The sequence below is a fragment of the Neophocaena asiaeorientalis genome, unplaced genomic scaffold (genome assembly GCF_003031525.2).
Source record: "Neophocaena asiaeorientalis asiaeorientalis breed wild unplaced genomic scaffold, Neophocaena_asiaeorientalis_V1.1 scaffold607, whole genome shotgun sequence".
Lineage (NCBI taxonomy): Eukaryota > Metazoa > Chordata > Mammalia > Artiodactyla > Phocoenidae > Neophocaena > Neophocaena asiaeorientalis.
The window spans coordinates 1,077,493-1,097,164 of NW_020173405.1; the positions used below are offsets into that span (position 1 = coordinate 1,077,493).

General features: G+C 43.4%; 1 protein-coding gene across 1 annotated transcript in view; it reads right to left on the reverse strand.

Moving 5' to 3' along the window:
• The window catches only part of EIF4H (eukaryotic translation initiation factor 4H), a 23,598-nt gene extending 4,128 nt beyond the window's left edge, over positions 1–19,470 (reverse strand). Inside the window, exons 1-6 of the mRNA XM_024747221.1 lie at positions 19,391–19,470; positions 19,175–19,288; positions 3,407–3,594; positions 1,339–1,403; positions 1,159–1,255; positions 783–842 (exon numbers count right to left, since the gene is read on the reverse strand). Of these exons, the coding sequence (XP_024602989.1) occupies positions 783–842; positions 1,159–1,255; positions 1,339–1,403; positions 3,407–3,594; positions 19,175–19,288; positions 19,391–19,470 (604 nt within the window). The remainder of the gene's footprint in view (positions 1–782; positions 843–1,158; positions 1,256–1,338; positions 1,404–3,406; positions 3,595–19,174; positions 19,289–19,390) is intronic.
• Between the last annotated feature and the right edge of the window lie 202 nt (positions 19,471–19,672).

Consider the following 19,672-nt stretch of genomic DNA (forward strand, 5'->3'; position numbering starts at 1 on the left):
AGGCACTAATGATCTCATCTTATGTGGTGGCAAATGCAGAGACAACCTCAAGTTTGTAGGAAAGAAAACAGACTTGTTTTTCATTCTCTACCTTATGGTTACAACGGACATTTTTACCAAATGATTTACCTTGATAATTAAAAAAAAAACAAGTAAAGAGATGAAGAGATGTTTAGGAGATCAACCCTTCAAAGCCTGGCATGCAAACTGACCTCTTGAGTTGACACAAGGAGGCACCCACTGGTATGCTTTGATGAGTTAAGAAAAGCAATGATAAAGTGGATTATGTCCACTTAAGGGACAGGGGCTCCACGTCCTTTAAGAGACAAAGAGGTCATCAGGACTACCTATTACCATCTAAGAGGGAGCCACCAGGAACCATTAGTATGAGGCTTTCTGTAAGCTTCTAGAACCTTCAGACTTCTAGAAATAATAGTACTTCTATTCATGCCATACACACAAGCACCATCAAGGGGCTCCCCTGGGCTAAACCCTGAGAAAGACTCAGCATGAGACACAGGCACATATAAGAACAGTAGACTAAGAAAATGTAACAAAATAAGGCGGATCAGTCCAACTTGCCCACGATGTGGAAGCTTTCAAGTCCTACCCCAAACACTGAGGTTCTAACAGAGGCTTATTGCATGCCTGGGTACCTTTTCGGAAAGTTTCATTTGTGAAAGGAACTAAAGTAGTCCGGCCAGGCGGGCTACTCACAAGAAATGTACAACAGCAGCAAGGCCACTGAAAAGGGTAAGTGGTGATACTTTAAATACTGATACCGGAATTGCAGTCATCCCGGGAATCCCATCCACCTCTAGATTCTTGAGAGCCACCCATTCCTGAGGATACACAAAAAAGATAAAGTTGAGGTCGTATCATTACCTTGCTGCACAAACATGGAAAAATTCATTGGGAAGACGTACAACTCATGTGATGGGAAGTTCAATGAAATTATAAGAGTTTTTGCTGCCAACAGGAAGAAAAAAACCCAGGCTTGCAGAAGCATCATCCATTCTTTCTAAGATTTTACACATTTTTAAAAGCTCATAAACACCTATCAGACCTACAAGATAAGAGCTCTTCTGGTAACCTTCAAGAGCTGTAATCAGTGGGCATACAGCAAGTTTTATGTTCAGTTGTAGAAGAACCAATCACCTCTGTCATCTGGTCCACCTTTCCTGAATCCAAAGCCGCCTTTATCTTGTTTTCTGCCTTCTGCAATGTCCACACGAAGTGACCGGTCACCCAAGAGCTAATAAGTGGAAAACACTGTAAGTACTGGCAAGAAAAAAATCTCAACTACTACCACCACAGAGAAAACCTGAATATACTTACTGCACCATCGTATGTCAAGGCTTCCTTAAGTGAATCCACTTCATCAAATTCTACATAGCAGAATCCTGTAAGAGAAAACAAACCCCCGATTTCCTCAAGGAATTCCGGGTTAAAGATAAGGTGGGATCCCTGTCTGTACCATTTCCCAACATCATAACTACCACTTCTGTTGCATCTAGATGGTAGCAGACTTGCAGAACCTGAAAGAGCATATTTTACTTTCTAATAAATAGAACTTGACTGGTATTCCTCCCTCTTAATTATATTTTTTCCCCTCTTAATTATATTCTAACAGAAAGTGCTAATCAAATAGGTACTGAAATAGTAGCTGTGTTTTTATAAAGCTTTATGTTTTAACCATCATATTAAAACCTTCCTTGGGTCACTGAAGAGCTGTTAGTTCTGACTTCTGAATGACTTTAATATAACCTAACAGGGGCTTTAAGACAGACTTCAAATTCGATACCAAACATGCTCTGATGGAACAGGCTGGGGGTGCCATGACTTACTACTCAGGTAGCTGGTGTAAAATTTGTTTTACAAAGCTAAAAAACATACCCTCGGCCACAAGCATATCCTCCTCAGGATGCTAATTAGTTAAAGACAGATGGCCTCGGTGCAGCATGCTTTACTGGCAACTTGAGTCTCTAGCGCCAGATCCTGACACAGGCCTGTAAGCAGAGGACACTCCAGGCAGAAGAAACCACACCCTCTCTCTCACCTCCAACCTCTGAATAAGCGCTTCCCGCTAGCTGCAACGCTCTTGCCCAGGCCCTCTCGGTTAAGCCTGGGTTAAGCGCTCCCCCTGCGCCCTGTATTACCCCCCCCATCCTGTATGGCGGTTACACTTCACCTTCAAAGCCCACCAGGCTGCAAGTGCTTCTAAAGCCCGGGTCCAGACTTCTCCTGTTCGCCATTTGCTTACACAAAGAATGTACTGCTTGGCTGTAGAGTTCCCCGTCCTCCACCCCCGACCATACTCCACCTCCCCCATCCATGCCTTTTCCCCTAAGTGGATTCAATGCTTAGAAGAACTGAGAAAACGACTTGCAAGTTCAAAGAGGCAACAAGAGCCTAGTCACTCCACAGCTCCCACTCACCTCACACTCCAGAGCTGCCGAAACTAAAGATGCCCTTCTATGAGACAACCTCTGCTGCTACTGACTCAGCCCAAAGGCTGGCTTCACCCACACATTTTTACCTTAAATTTGCATTCCTAACGCTTCCTAGCAGCGGGACTTACTGCTCCAAGCTTAACTGATACATTCTTTTTCACTGTTCGATCACTTACTATAACAAGGCTCCAGGTTCTTAAGTCAGAAGGCTTTCAGAACAAAACTATGGAACCACTCTGCTGTGCAGCACCCCTGCTTCTTCTACAGCCCCACAGCCTCTGTGTGCCTTTCATGGATGTACTTCTGGGTAAATAAAGCAAACCAAATGCCCTTGTATCTGGCATCACGCACTTAAATACAGGGCACATTTCCCTTTAGGAAGCCTTGGAAGTTGGATAATGCCCATCGGGTTCCTCATTCTTACTCCTCTGCTCAAGAACCCGAAAGACTAACCTACAGACACTAACTTTATCTGAAATTTGAGCCAATCACTTCCCTAAACACATGCTCTGAAGTCACAAATGTACAGTGACAACGAGTACTAGGTTACCTCTTGGACTTCATAACAAACTAGATTACAGAAAAACTACCCCCTAAAAATGCAGGAGTCGGCCAAGGTGATATGCACCTGAAAAGTCCTGAGTTTTATCTGTTCATTTCTTTCCTGGTAACTCCTTTTCTGGCAGAGACAGGATTGCTATATAGGTCAGGAAAATGCCAGATTTACTTGGGCATATGCCACATATTTCTACAAACTAGATTATGTATAACACTTTCCCCCCCAAATAGAACTGAAGGCCTATGCGTTAAAACGCTAATAAACGTTTATTTCAACTGCGTGGAGTAGGCAAACGTTTGCAACACTTTCATTGAAACACTTTCATAATTAGAGCCCTCTGGTTTAGACCCTCCTCCCCTTACAATAATGCACAGTAAAAATCCCCCAAACTCACCTTTAAATTTGTCTGTGTCTTTGTCTCTGACTAGCCGTACACTCCTTATGCTGAGATCCTTAAAGATAGCGTCTATGTCGCCCTGCACCGTATTAAAAGGTAGATTTCCTACATATGCTGTGTAGGGGGGCTCTGTGGGCAGCTCCTTCTGGCTACGGGAACCATGGCCACCAGCACTGCCACGGGACCTAGGAGGGGAAACAGACAGGATTCAACTCTGCCCCTGTGTACTTGCCCCAGAGGGCCAAGGAAAATGTCTCCCACTCAGCCACATCACCCAGGCAAAATAATCCTATATGATGTATACAGTAACATTTCCTTGAAATAATAGATTATTCCAAAATATTTATGAAAAACATGCTTATTTCTGGATGACAGAAATGTCCACAGAAACACAGAATCTCTGTGAACGTACATTTCCCTGGAGAATCGAATCCAAACATAACATCCTCCTACAGACAAGTGGTTCTCTCCTATTCACTAAGAATAGGAGAAAAGAACCTAAGCCAATGCCCTCCTTCACACCCGATGATACTAACACACACAGAAATGCAGTGTCCACTTATTACCCTGAAGCTGAAGTTTAACTCATTCACAATACAATTGTTTCTTGCTGATTATAGATAATATGCTCTAGTAAAATTTTAGATTTTGTGCAGCAAGTACTATGTATGTACATATCACTCTCCACTCCCCCATGCACTACCTCACTGGGTCCTCAAACACAAGGCGCATATTACTAATTCATTTAAACGTCAATGTCATTTCCTCAGCTAAGTCAAGAGGTGTTTAGCTTGTCCATGGTGACAGAGCTTAAAAGTGGCAGGCCCCTGACTCCACCATATCGCGGCTGATCTGCACAGGCACTGGTTTAAATCCGAGCTCCACCACATACTCACTCCACCATATCATCTTGAGGAGTGACTCGATTTCTCTAAGCCTTATTTGGAAAACTGGGTTAATACTAAGAGAGACCTTGAATTATTGAGAAATAACATATGGTGCGTCACACACTGCCTGTCACATAGTTCACACGTGTAGAGTAACAATGACCATAATAACTGCCGTCTAAGACCTGAGGTTTACAACGTTTTATAGATAATTTAAAAATAAACGGGACCAGCTTCCCTGGTGGCGCAGCGGTTGGGAATCCGCCTGCCAATTCAGGGGACATGGGTTCGAGCCCTGGTCTGGGAAGACCCCACATGCTGCGGAACAACTAAGCCCGTGTGCCACAACTGCTGAGCCTGCACTCTAGAGCCTGCGAATCACAACTACTGAGCCCACGTGCTGCAACTACTGAGCCCACACGCCTGGAGCCTGTGCTCCGCAACAAGAGAAGCCACTGCAATGACAAGCCCGCGTACCGCAGCAAAGAGTAGCCCCCGCTCGCCCCAACTAGAGGAGGCCCACGTGCAGCAACGAAGACCCAACTCAGCCAAAAAAAAAAAAAAAAACACAAAAAGCAAACAAACAAATAAATAAATAGGGCCACGGGACTTCCCCCTGGTGGTCCAGTGGTTAAGACTCCACGCTCCCAACGCAGGGGGCCCAGGTTTGATCCCTGGTCAGGGAACTAGATCCCACATAATGCAACTAAGAGCCTGCAAGACGCAACTGAGGATCCTGCGTGCCTCAACTAAGACCAACTGCAGCCAAATAAATATTTTAAAAACAAACAAAAAAATAAATGGGGCCATTATACATTTGTCAAAACCCACAGCACAGAATGGACAACACCAAGAGTGAACCTAATGTTAACTACGGACACTGGGTGATAATGACATTGTCAATGCAGATTCATTGACTGAAACAAATGTACTCTGGTGCAGATGTTGGCAGCAGGGGAAGCTGTGCCCCTGTGCATTTGTGAGGGCAGAGGGCATATGGGAACTCTATACTTTCTGATCAATTCTGCTCTGAACCTACATTGCTCTAATAGATAGTCTACTAAATTAATGAATGGGAAGGGGAGCTCTTCTTTACATCAATAAGGCTGTCAGCTAAACAATGTAGGAGGAATCATGTAATTAGAAAACCACTACTCTGCAACCACCAATGTAGTCGTGACTGATTCAGGCAAGGCTCAAAGGATGCCAAAACACTGATAAAATGAATCTGCCAGGCACTACTGCAACCAGGTAACTGAACTTAGTATCACTAATAATGGGAGAAATTTAAATGTGCCTTCTATTTTGGCACAGATTCTTCAAATACGTAAAAGTCATGAAAGACAAAAAAGGCAGGGGAACTAACGAAATGATAACCAATGCTACATGTGATCTTTGGATCCTGGAACACACAGCCATAAAAGAAAAAGCAGATGGAGAAATCTGAATCTGATGAGTATAAATATTATTGTGAGCATTAAATTTCTTAGGAGTGATTAACTGGTACTGAAGTTAGTAGGATGCCTCTGTCCTCAGGAGAGACAAAGTACTTAGGAGTGAAGTGTCAGGACAGCCATTTATTTTCAAAGGGTTCAGCATAAAGCCATGTGTGCATGCACGAATATATAAACATAAAGCAAGTGTGAAACTTGTGACATCTACCAGTGTCCATCGTATTGCATTCTTTCAACTTTACTGAAGACTTGAAAAATTTCAAAATAAAATGTTTGCAGAACACAGGAGAAAAAAAATTTAAAAGGGGGAGATATTGTTTTTCTTTAAGAGACATTTAAAGCAAAAGAGTCTCCTCACATCAGTCAAAAATCAAAGCAAAAGAGTCTCCTCACATCAGTCAAAAATCTGCTTAAAGTCAACCTTCCTTTCTTTTGGCAGAATATATATTAATACCAGGTCTTCGAAAGTAACTTGGTTTTTAAAATTCATATATTGCTAGAAATATCATGAAAGAGATTCCACATCTTGCCTGACACAAATTCCAGATATCTCAAATATTTGATAATAAATACCAGTCTTTAAGACAACGCTTTCTTTTTTTTTTAGCAGAAGAACCAGACTATGAAGTAATTATTAGATGGCTAAAAATTTTAAGTTTAATTAACTCAGAACTGCTGCTTCCCAACAGAAAAATCCTGCATTCTGTCCTAATACCAGAAAAATAGGCTTACGAGTGAATGTGACTTATTTTGCATTTCAATAACCATAAAACTGGGACTTCCCTGGTGGCGCAGTGGTTAAGAATCCTCCTGCCAGTGCAGGGGACTAGGGCTCAAGCCCTAGCCGGGGAAGATCCCACATGCCACGGAGCAACTAAGCCGTGCGCCACAACTACTGAGCCCGCGTGCCACAACTACTGAAGTCCGCATGCCTAGAGCCTGTGCTCTGCAACAAGAGAAACCACTGCAATGAAGAGTAGCCCCCACTCACCGCAACTAGAGAAAGCCCATGCGCGGCATCGAAGACCCAATGCAGCCAAACAAACAAAAAAACCCACCGCCAACAAAAAAACCCCATAAAACCTAAAATATTTTCAGTAAGATACTCTTTGGGACTGGGTACTGAACATATAAAATACAGTATAAACACTTGGAAAACTGTCAAAACAGGGGACCAACTATAATTTAAAACACTTTAAATTCATCTACTCAACATTTATTAAACATCTGGTGGAAAACAGCCCCTTGTCCTGGAGTAGCTTACACCTGAGTAGCACATATAAAACATAAATAACTGTAAATGCATACATGCATGTTTGTGTATATATTTACATAGATATGTAAAAAAGCAAAGGGTTACAATGATTTTTTAAAAACTCAACATGAAGGTGAGGATGAAGAAATGATAAATTTGGCAGGTGTCTGATGAAGCAAGAAAATGGAGGTAGGAAGGCTTGCTGAAAGGGCACATGAGAACTTCTGTGGGGTGCTGGACAGAGGACTGAAAAGATAGGGTCAACCGACCTCTGACTGAGTACAGAAAGCCATGTAAGCAAGCCTTGATAAGGACCGCTGCCCAGGTGAATGCTACTGAGGGGGGGGCACTAGCAAGAATGCAGTAGGATCAGAAGCCAGCTCTGTCTTTGCAAAGATAGAAAAATCCTGCTTCAGGCAAGCAGTACTTTAAGAGCTGGAGATGTGGAAAGAGCTAACCCAAGCTCTTCACCTTGCTCATTTCACCCTAGCCTCACAAAACTGCCAGTGGCTTAACACTCCAGATTTTTTCAAGACTAACCGATGCAGTCCTCAATACTGCCCTACCTGATCTGGTCAGTTCTACAGGACTTGAGTGGTTTTTAGCTTTTCGTTGAGTAGTTCACTGAAGACATTACAATGCAGTGGGACTGGGGCCAGCCTGGTAGATTTCAATTTATTCACTCTATGAAGAGTCTACAGTGTGCCAGCAACTTGAGAGACAAGAGTGAAGAAGACAAACCCCAGAGAATGCATATGGACATAATAAAAGGATACATTCTGTCATCAGTCAAATAAAAATGTCAAATGTCAGAAATTCTTTGAGCTAAAATTCTTATGAGATACTTCTGACACTAATTTAAGTTTAGAGGGGACTATTATCTAAATAAGCTATGTTACATGAAAGCACTTTCTAAAACAGGTTAAAAACACAGAAGACACACCTGGCACCTTACTTAGCTTGGTGTAGGACCTCTTCCAAATCACCTCTGTACCTCGGTTTTCTCATCTGTTACTTTATAAATATTTCAAATTTCTGTTATAAAGGAGTTTGAAATTGACTATAAAAACACTTCACAGAGACTGACTGCTTTATAAAAGTTTAATAATTCTAAAGTGTTATGGGTAAATTAAACACACTACAGGATACACTGCTTATACAGAAGGAGGCTGACTAACAAGCCATGGATGTAAAGCAGGCAACAGATGAGGCAAAGTTGCAGGCCTGGGCACACACCCCCACCTCCCCACCACCCTGCAATTCTGAATAGAGACCTGAAGGGCTGTGCTGCAAACTCCCAGGCCATATCACTCCCACTGAGCAATGGGCTTGCCCACTCATTACTACTGCACAAAGGGACAGTTTATTGATTTAAAAAAAAAATACGAGAAAGTTTTAAAGTAATAATTACATCCTCAGTCATTTAGGAAATCCAACTTTCAACTCCAGGTGTGACCAAAATCACACCTGGAGTTACAGACAAATCACGTTTCTTCACTCAAATCAACAAGGTATCTGAATGTCTATTAAATACAGAGCACCATATTGAGAGCACAAACCTAAGACTTGTTCCTACCCTCAAGGAGCTTATAATTCAGCTAAGGGGGTCCAGGCATCTAGAAAGGAGAAATCACATCCCAAGTAAAAGACTGCAGAAAATTCAGGAGACAGCAACAAGCACTGTCTCTGCAGGGTGGAGCAAAAGGCACTTGGACTCTATTTTCCAGGCAGCAGACAAAACACTGAACTCTTAAGATGATAATGTGTGAATAAGCAAAGATATATAGGAGTGAGAGGAAACTGGAGGAAGGGCAACTATAAGAAAAAAGAAGAGAAGAGATTATTAGGGCTGGGATTAGAGTCAGTAAGTGGATGCAACAAAATTAAGTGCTCAAGACTTGCTTCCAAAGTGTAAAAGATAATAAAAAATGAAGGCCACATGCTATTATTTCTGGACAAGAATTTTACGAAGATTTCTCGGTGCATTAGAAACCATACAGAATTTAAGTACTGTTGCTGTCATTCTTAAAACTTTAAGACAAGTGCCAAGATACCATGACTATAGAGTATTAACCTCTCTTTGGTATTTGGAACATTAGGCGCTCTCCCTCTATTACTTCTAGGTGATAACTGAGTTCGTTTCATTGGGGCTGATCAACAACTTTGGTCTTTCATGTGCCACCTAGAAACGCTTATTAGCATATATCACATGGCCTGAGGCACTATCCTAGATCCTACATAAAATCACAGTAAGACTACCTTTATGAGAATAAAATCCAAGTAAGCAACAAAGACAAAATCCTCTGAGCATGCAGAAAGAAAGAAAGATCAAAATGTGTAACCTACTTGGTTTCTAGACAATAATCAAAAAAGGTTAGGCTCTCAAAAGCCAAGCCCTTATTTCATAAACACCCTTTTACACTACCTATTAACATCTTATATTAGGAAGATACACTGGTTACAATCACAGAAGCAACATCAATACATTACCAACTAATTCATTACTAACTAGTTCAGTTTATTCAGATTTTCTTAGCTTTCACCTAACGTCCTTTTCCCGTCCCAGGATCCCATCCAAGATGCCACATTACATTTTAGTTGTAACTTAGGTTTTAAAAAACTAGCCCAATGGAACTTGGATTAAAGACCCTTCAGTTCCAAGTAGATCTTCCTCTAAGTGTATGTATTTTCCAAGGCCTTCAATTAGCACTCAAAATTAAATCCCTTTATCTTGACAACTGTCATTCCTACAGGATGTGCATGAAAGCCTCTGAAAGTTTCTGGTAAACACTGGGGGTGGGGAGGGAGCAGTGTCTATGGTGAATTCTTCAATGAGCCCTATTTCAAGGAGCTCTTTTCTGCTGTGAATGGGAACTTAATAATTCAATCACATCTGTAAGATATAAAAAGCAATGCAGAGAAATGCAAAGTTGTTCTGAGGCAGGAACTCCTGTCTTGTTCACTGCTTTATCTCCAGAACTATTACAATATCTGAGACTTAGGGTGAAAGGGATGAAGCCACAGGCCTACCAACTACTTTAGGGTTGCCAGTAACTTCTTCACCAATGTGGGTACGCTTATTTGGAAAAAAATTTAGATTATAAGAGAGGGTTACATGTATTCAGAAGACATCCCCAATTATGTACTTAAGTTTTTTGTTTTTTTTTTTGCGGTACACGGGCCTCTCACCACTGTGGCCTCTCCCATTGCGGAGCACAGGCTCCAGACACGCAGGCTCAGCGGCCATGGCTCACGGGCCCAGCCGCTCCATGGTATGTGGGATCCTCCCGGACCGGGGCACGAACCCGCGTCCCCTGCATTGGCAGGTGGACTCTCAACCACTGCGCCACCAGGGAAGCCCTGTATTTAAGTATTTTTCAAAAAATTTTCAGGCTGTGTACAACAACAAGAAATACATTTTACATCACAACTTAATACATGCATCCATTCCTGCATGTTGACTACACAAATTAATTTTAAAAAGCTTGCCAACAGTACTAACTCAGTATAATGCACACTATTGTCTTTTCTATTTCACCTTAAAAGATGCTTACCAGGACCCACACTAAGTTGATTTCATCATCTCCCAACAGGACACAACAGGCAGTTTGAAAGCCTTGTTTTAGATGAATAGTGAACACGAAAGGGACTTCTGGTTTACACAGTCTTTTAGGGAACTTTTCTTACTGGGAAAAGGTACTTATCATAATGAACTAAAATTCTGGACTCCTAACATGAAAGGAAAGAAATGCGCTTAGTAATTTAATAACTTCATATGGGTGAAAAAGGTTACTCAATCCAAAAGTTCCAGATTTGGGACTTCCCTGGTAGCGCATTGGTTGAGAATCTGCCTGCCAATGCAGGGGACATGGGTTCGAGCCCTGGTCTGGGAAGATCCCACATGCCACAGAGCAACTAAGCCCGTGTGCCACAACTACTGAGCGTGCGCTCTAGAGCCCGCATGCCACAACTACTGAGCCCACGCTCCGCATCAAGAGAAGCCACTGCAATGACAAGCCCGCGCACCGCAACAAAGAGTCACCTCCGCTCACCGCAACTAGAGAAAACCTGTGCGCAGCAACGAAGACCCAATGCAACCAAAAATAAAAATATAAAAAATAATAAATACATTTATTTTAAAAATCTTTTAACTATTAGGTAAAATGAGCAACTGGTAAATTCCAATCTAGACCATACTGAGGTTCCTCCATTAACAGAAAATTAGTTAAAGTAACAATTCTTTGCATTTTCAGACGGCCTCTAAAAGCACCAAAATGTACTTCCTTTGGTTCTGGCTCTGCCCCTGCAGAGCCAAACCTTTCTGGCTGTAGTATCCCTGTTAAGTCAAAGAGAGCAAACACATACACCGATCATGCCATTGGCCTTCGCGTGAATCAGGCCGGGGCACCAAACTGCATTATTACTCATGCATTTGCAGTATTAAAAAAAAAAGCGGGGGGGTGGATTCCCTAATGGTCCAGTGGTTAGCAGTCCACACTTTCACCCAGGTTTGATCCCTGGTGGAGGAACAAAGATCCGACAAGCCTCATGGCGCAGCCAAAAAAAGAAAAAGCCACCTTCTGCAAAGAATGTTTTTGATAAAGTGGTAAAAATGATTAATTTTATTAAATACTGACCCACTTTTAAAATATTCCCTGTTACAAAATGCGAATGAAGCACTTCTGCTGCTTACAGAAGTACATGGTTATCTCCAGGAAAGGCACTCCTGCCAGTGAGTTACAAGCTGAACTAGCTATTCTTTTCATGGAACACCATTTTTACCTGAAAGGACTGACAGACTATGGTTCAGACTGGGATGCTACATAGACATTTTCTTGTAAATGAAGTGAGTCTGTCACTTCAAGGAAAACAACAGTATTATCTGCTGCGAATGACAAAACGCAGGCTTTCAAGCAAAAACCAGAATTTTAGAAAACTTTTATCTATCAATATAAACTTGACAGTCTCCCAATACCTGAAAATTTTCTGATGAAACTGACGGCGACATTAATGAACATGATTTTTGATACTGTATAGTGAAATGCTTCAACATTTGGAAGAGCTACATAACTCAGTGAACAGGTATTTTCCAAATGACCAAAGTATCATGTTACCAAAAAAAAAAAAAAAAAAAAAAAATAAAAAGGGGGACATGCCGCGGAGCAACTAAGCCCGTGCGCCACAACTACCGAAGCCCACACGCCTAGAGCCCATGCTCCACAACGAGAAGCCACGACAATGAAAAGCTCACGCACCATAACGAAGAGTAGCCCCTGCTCACCGCAACTAGAGAAAGCTTGTGCACAGCAACAAAGACCCAATACAGCCAAAAAAAAAAGCACAGTAAAAGATCCACTCAAAATATAAGACAGATCTATGGATTTTAATGTAAGAGTATTAAAAGTTTATTGTTACAACTAACTTTTATGGAAATTACCACCTGTCAAGTTTTGGTACAGTCACAAGAGTATCTACAATTATCTGAAAAGGCTATTAAAAAGTCCTCCCACTTCCAACTACTTACCTATGTAAGGCTGGATTTTCTTCATATATGTCAACCAAACAACCTACCTCAAGAGTGAATACAGAAGCAGCTATGAGAAACGAGCTGTCTTCTACTCAGCCAGATATTCAAAAGGCTCCAGGGAATTCCCTGGCGGTCCAGTTGTTAGGACTCCTTGCTTTCACTGCCAAGGGCCCAGGTTCAATTCATAGGGGAACTAAGATACCAGAAGCCCCGCGGTGCGGCCAAAAAAAAAAAAAAGGGGGTGGGTGCCTCCAAAAATGCAACTGATTATTTCAATCAGAGAACAGTGTGCAGAGCGAGGGAGATCACCAGCTACATCTATCCTATACTGGAGTGCAATGAAGGTACTATGTTTTCAGTAGAGTATCAACATACTAAAGCACATCCAGAGGGTCCTATCAAGAAAAACATTTTAAAAACCACCATATGGTTGGCAAACTTAAAAAAAATAGGATGTTCAATTATTTAAAAAGACAACTTAGACATTACAGCTGCTAAGTGCAATCAAAATCAAGTGGTCACTTACTTCGTGCCCTGAGTATGCAGGTCTAACCAGCTGCACAAATGATGAAAAGGCAAAGATGCATGGCATGGTCTTTTGCCCAACACTCTTCCATTTCTAGCAGAAGCTGGAAACTGGAAGGTGGATCTGATCTAGGACTGACCATGCCCCCCCACACCCCCAGCCAAACATTCTGCTTTGTATGTTCCAAGTTTCTGGGAAGACTTCTTGAATTTGTGTAAAGTCTTTCCAGAACACTAAGGTTAATTTCAAACAAATATAAATTTTGAAAGTATGCGAAAAAAAAATTTTTTTTTAGAAATCTCAGAAGCATTTAAATATTCCAAGCATGAGTTCTGTTACAAACCAATAATGTACAAGAAAGAATTACTTGGGCTTCCCTGGTGGCGCAGTGGTTGAGAGTCCGCCTGCCAATGCAGGGGACACAGGTTCGTGCCCCGGTCCGGGAAGATCCCACATGCCGGGGAGCGGCTGGGCCCGTGAGCCATGGCCGCTGAGCCTGCGCGTCCGGAGCCTGTGCTCCGCAACGGGAGAGGCCACAACAGTGAGAGGCCCGCGTACCGCAAAAAAAAAAAAAAGAAAAAAAAAGAATGAATTACTTGGTGGGACTTCCCTGTGGCACAGTGGTTAAGAATCTGCTTGCCAATGCAGAAGACACGCGTTTGAGCCCTGGTCCGGGAAGATCCCACAAGCCATGGAGCAACTAAGCCCGTGCGCCTGCAGTCTAGAGCCCTCGAGCCACAACTATTGAGCCAGAGTGCCACAACTACTGAAGCCCATGCGCCTAGAGCCCATGCTCCGCAACAAGCTACCGCAATGAGAAGCCCGTGCACTGCAATGAAAGAGAAAGCCTGTGCTCAGCAACTAAGAGCCAAAACAGCCAATAAATAAATGAATAAAAAGAATGAATTACTTGGTACTAATTTACCATACTTATGGTATTACATTATAAATGCTTTATGCCTATAAACTGAACAGCTTTCCCTTTATTGGCTTTAGAAATATAGACAGGAGGGCTTCCCTGGTGGCACAGTGGTTAAGAGTCCGCCTGCTGATGCAGGGGACACGGGTTCATTCCCCGGTCCGGGAGAATCCCACATGCCATGGAGCAGCTGGGCCTGTGAGCCATGGCCGCTGAGCCTGTGCGTCCGGAGTCTGTGCTCCGCAACAGGAGAGGCCACAACAGTGAGAAGCCCGCATACAGCAAAAAAAAAAAAAAAGAAATATAGACAGGAAAATAAAAACTCACTCCATCTAACCCTCAACAAAAATTTTCCCACTCTAACTCCAAAGGAATTATTTTAAGAATTAAAAAATTATAAATTGGACTTCCCTCGTGGCGCAGTGGTTAAGAATCTGCCTGCCAATGCAGGGGACACAGGTTTGAGCCCTGGTCTGGGAAGATCCCACATGCTGAAGAGCAACTAAGCCTGTGTGCCACAACTACTGAGTCTGTGCTCTAGAGCCTGCAAGCCACAACTACTGAGCCCATGTGCCACAACTACTGAACCCGCACGCCTAGAGCCTGTGCTCCACAACAAGAGAAGCCCACGCACCGCAACAAAAGAGTAGCCCCCTCTTGCCACAACTAGAGAAAGCCCGTGCGCAGCAATGAAGACCCAACGCAGGCAAAAATAAATAAATAAATTTTAAAAAATTATAAATCAACAGCTATCAAATATTAAGCATTTTTAATGTACCAGATAATGTGCTGCACAGTTTAACATCTCATTTAATACTCCCCAACAGCCCTATAGAGGAGTTTCTATCTTATATGCAGGAAAAGTGAGGCTCAGAGAGGTAAAGAAACTTGTCCAGATCATACTGCTCATACACAGCCAAGAGGACACTTAAGCTCTGGTCTGCCTGATTCTAAAGCCAGGGCTTCTGCCTGAACATCTGACATCTCAAAGATCTCTTGGTAAAACCAAGTATTTGTGGTAACAACACTTCGCAAAGAGGACAATGACTTGGAATCAAGCACTGGGAGACTGAGTGAAGGATGACAATAAACCCAAACTTGCCATCTGATAGGTAAACAGGATTTTAGAATATGCCTTTCAACACCTTTACAGATCCTGTTATAAGTGAAACTAGCTAGCTTTTATACACTTTCTTCCCCATTTTAAGGCTTAAAATATCCTTAGAAATTTAGACAGAGATGCCAAGCTTAAATCCTATAAGACTCAAAGATTAGAATTCTAAATCCCCTAACTGGAACCTAATAAAGAATATTTAATTTTGTAGCTTAATCAATTTTTAGCAGGTACCATTTCAGCAATATCAATTCTTGCTAATTCCAAGTTCCAATCTAATTCTCAGGATTGATGCTACTTTTAGGTTAAGCACTCAAAAGGCCTTTTGCAGTTAAAAATGTAAAATCAGTGTTACTCTCCACTTTACTGTCAATAGCAAATGAAAAACTGGAACCCCACAAAGATAATTTAGCAAAGTGAAAAACCAAATACATTCAAGATATGGTACAATCAACTCCTGATAATTTGGAATTTTGTTTTGACTTGCTTTCTGAGCAACAATGCAGTCCCTGGTTCTCTCCTCTGCTGCAGGGGACATGCCTTTATAGGCTGGGGAAATAAAGCAGTTGTTCAGTATTACTTCCTGACAACCGTACTGGTTATTACACACAACTACAAAATAAACTTACGGGGAATGTATAATTATTAAAACCCAAGTTCTTGGTTTTTGGTTTGTTTTTTTTTTTAATGAGAAGACCCTTCTTTTTTTTTAATTAATTAATTAATTTGTTTTTATTTATTTTATTTTTGGCTGCATTGGGTCTTCGTTTCTGCACACGGGCTTTCTCTAGTTGCAGTGAGCAGGGGCTACCTTCCTTGCAGTGTGCAGGATTCTCATTGTGGTGGCTTCTCTTGTTGTGGAGCACAGGCTCTAGGTGCGTGGGCTTCAGTAGTTATGGCTCGCAGGCTCTAGAGTGTAGGCTCAGTAGTTGTGGCCCAAAGACTTAGTTGCTCCACGGCATGTGGGATCTTCCCGGCCCAGGGCTCAAACCCATGTCCCCTGCATTGGCAGGTGGATTCTTAACCACTGCAGGGAAGCCCCTTGACTCTATATTTCAAACCTGCCATTCCTTTCACCTGTGACCCAAGTTGCTTAGAGTTGAGACATCTTATCTAGCTAAGGTGTTTTAGACTAGAGAGAAGTTGCCTTACAAAAGTACCAAACAGGGACTTCCCTGGTGGCACAGTGGTTAAGAATCGGCCTGCCAATGCAGGGGACACGGTTTCGAGCCCTGGACCGGGAAGATCCCACATGCCACAGAGCAACTAAGCCCGTGCACCACAACTACGGAGCCTGCACTCTAGAGCCCTAGAGCCACAACTACTGAGCCTGTGTGCCACAACTACTGAAGCCCACGTGCCTAGAGCCCGTGCTCTGCAACAAGAGAAGCCACCGCAGTGAATAGCCCACACACTGCAATGAAGAGCAGCCCTCACTCGCCGCAACCACAGAAAGCCCACGCACAGCAACGAAGACCCAACGCAGCCAAAAATAAATATATTAAATAAATTAAAAAACAAAAAGCACCAAACAAAGCAATACAAGACCAGCTTTCCATAGGTGGTAATCGTCTATAATGCTTAAGCTTCTATCTGAATATAAACAAACAGCACTGAGACATGTACTGATGTGAACATAATTCAAAAGTCAAAATTATCGGGGCTTCCCTTGTGGCGCAGTGGTTGAGAATCTGCCTGCCAATGCAGGGGACACGGGTTCGACCCCTGGTCCGGGAGGATCCCACATGCCGCGGAGCAACTAATCCCGTGCACCACAACTACTGAGCCCGCGGGCCACGGCTGCTGAAGCCCGCGCGCCTGGAGCCCGTGCTCCACGAGAGAAGCCACCGCAATGAGAAACCCGCGCACCGCAACAAAGAGTAGTCCCGGCTCACCACAACTAGAGAGGGCCTGTGTGCAGCAACGAAGACCCAACACAGCCAAAAACAAATAAATAAATTTATTAAAAAAAAAAAAAAAAAGTCAAAATTATCATTGAAGAATATCTGGTCAACTATCCTATCACCTTGCTAAATTCCAAAGATTCCAATAACTGATAACTTTCGACCTAATGAAGTTAAAATAACATTAACTATCCGGAATAGGAAAGCTTTGGCACAGATCGCACCACTACATGTCTAGTCCTCTGTGAAGTTTCCTGACGCACCTGTGACACAGCCTCAAAGAACACACAAATTCACCGACAGGTTCTAAAAACTAGTTTTTGGCAATCTGAGCAGCATTTCCTATGTACTTTTACATGAAGATGAAGTGGAAAATTCTGAGAAGGTAAGATGTAGAAGGTGCTTAACAGTAAAAGGACTTTTTATGAGGAAGCTTAGGAGATGTATCATGCCAGCTACTATTCTCTTATACAAGTTTTTGGAGTACATCTGGGTAAATGGCTAACTGTGTCCTCGTCTTTTGATATTCTGATAAATAAATGGCATCTTAGAAGAGAATTTTACTTTTGATCAACTTCTATTGTTCAAGGTACTCCAACTGTCAAAATTTGATATCCACCGAAAGTCTAACTTGAACACCTCTAGTCACCAGAACAGCTGGTAAATTTGTCAAAAGGCAGAATTTAAAAATAATAATAAAAAAAAATCCCCAGGCTCTGTATAATATGACTAACACTGTAGTTCCAAACCAACTAAAATTCCTTGGAGCTGCCTTAATCTGAACTACTCTGTTTAAGAGTTTCCCTGGGTACTTCCAAATGCTTTTTGAAACTAGGAAGGAAAAAAAAATCCTAGTTATTAAATTTCGAGATGACTGAAGTACAAATTTGATGTCTAGAAACCTACCCCAAAAGCATTAACTTTACATGTAATCCAACATCTGTTTCTTCTTTATTAGTAAATAAAGTATTCTTTGAAGTAACAGGTGGCTCCACCTCCCCCAACTTCCATGTCCCCAGCTTTCATGAATGATCCTGGGTACACTCCCGCACCCAAACAAGCTTTTATTTGAGCCATTCCCAAACCAAGGTATTAAAAGATCATTCTTCACCAAACAAAGATACTTTTAGGATTGAAACCCAGGAGACTGGACACCTCAGTAGGTACTATTGTGGTGTTATCCTGGGAAAGTAATCCTTTCTGTAAATCACACAAAGGCCAAGTGTGCCCTTGACAAACAACAAGATGTTTATAGCCTATCTTCTAAATTCTGTATGAGGTAACTTGTGGCTAAAAAGAAATAATCTAGGGCGGGTTCCTGGAATTGAACACCATAAGCTTTTCCTTCACTAGTCAGGGATCTTTCTTTTAAACAAGGTGCCTCAATTACATATAGCCTGTGTATGACCAGAATCAGAACGAAGCTAAATGCGATTCCTTCTCCAGATCTGGAGAAACCAGGGAGAAGAACATTTTCTGCCAGTAGGCACGTAGCACTTGTCAACAAGGCACTCTGATCTAAGAAAGGATAAATACAATGCTATGATGTGTATGTTCTGGTTGGTCTCCCCCGACCCCGGGGTGAATAAAAGTATTCCAGGGCTCCAGCTGCCAAATCCCAGCCTCACACCCGTAAAGGGATGGGAATCGCCCCTCTCTCGGCCTTCCGATCATACCAAGCCCGCTGGTCTCCTGGCGAAAGGGGCCGGGGGCCTGCAGCGCAGGCTGACAACAGGAAGCCGCGGCCGGGACCGGGACTGGAGCGGGGCAGGCCGCGGCTCCCACCCCCGCGCTGCAGCACAGCCCCGCGCCGGCCCCGCCGTACTGGGGGATGGGGCTGGAAGCGGGAGCTCGTCCTACCGGGCACTCAGCGCCGCTGCGGCCTGGCCCTGCGACCGAGGCAAAGGAAAGACACATCGTAGGCGGCGGGGGAGGGGTAGCACAGAGAGGGGTCTGTCCTGCGAGCAAAACCCGGGGAGCCTAACCGCCGCCGCACCCTCCCCGAGCGCGCCATTTCCAGACCCCACTCCTCCCGGCGCCTCTACGAGGCCTCAATCAGCCCAGCCGGGCCCCTACCGCTCGCCGCCCATTGCTGTGCGCGCGAGAAGGCCGCGGCCCAGGGGCCCCTGACTCCGCCCGCCTCCCGCGCCCGGCCGGGGCCCGCGCACGCCCGCCTCACCCTCTGCCGCCGCCGAAAACACCTACACGGCCAGGGCGTCGCTTGCTAACACCAAAGAAAGGGCTACCTCCCCCAGGACGGAGACCCCGCAGAGCTGAGCATTTGTTGAGAATGCTAGGGGGCGAAGGGCCTGGAAGGGTGAGATTGGGGTCAGCATCTGAGCGTGCGAGGCAATGGGGATGCCCTTTTGAATCCTGGCTTCAAGGATCTACTTGCCGCCTGGGTATTGGTGGTGGGGAAGGGGTGTTGAGATTGGAGTATAGCCTGTCGATGAACCTGCGAGCGAGTTGGTGCATCTTGCTTTTGGAAGAAAATTCTATCCTGACGTGAAGTCCATCTAGCAATCGCAAAGAATGGATATGCAATGAGAATTCATTACACTGGTAATTTCTCCAGTTTGTGATTGAGATTGTGGTAATATTGGATGCTCCAAACCCTTCCGTGTCTAGGAAGAATTTTAGAAGAACCTCAGAATTTTTGCAACGTATGCCCAGTACT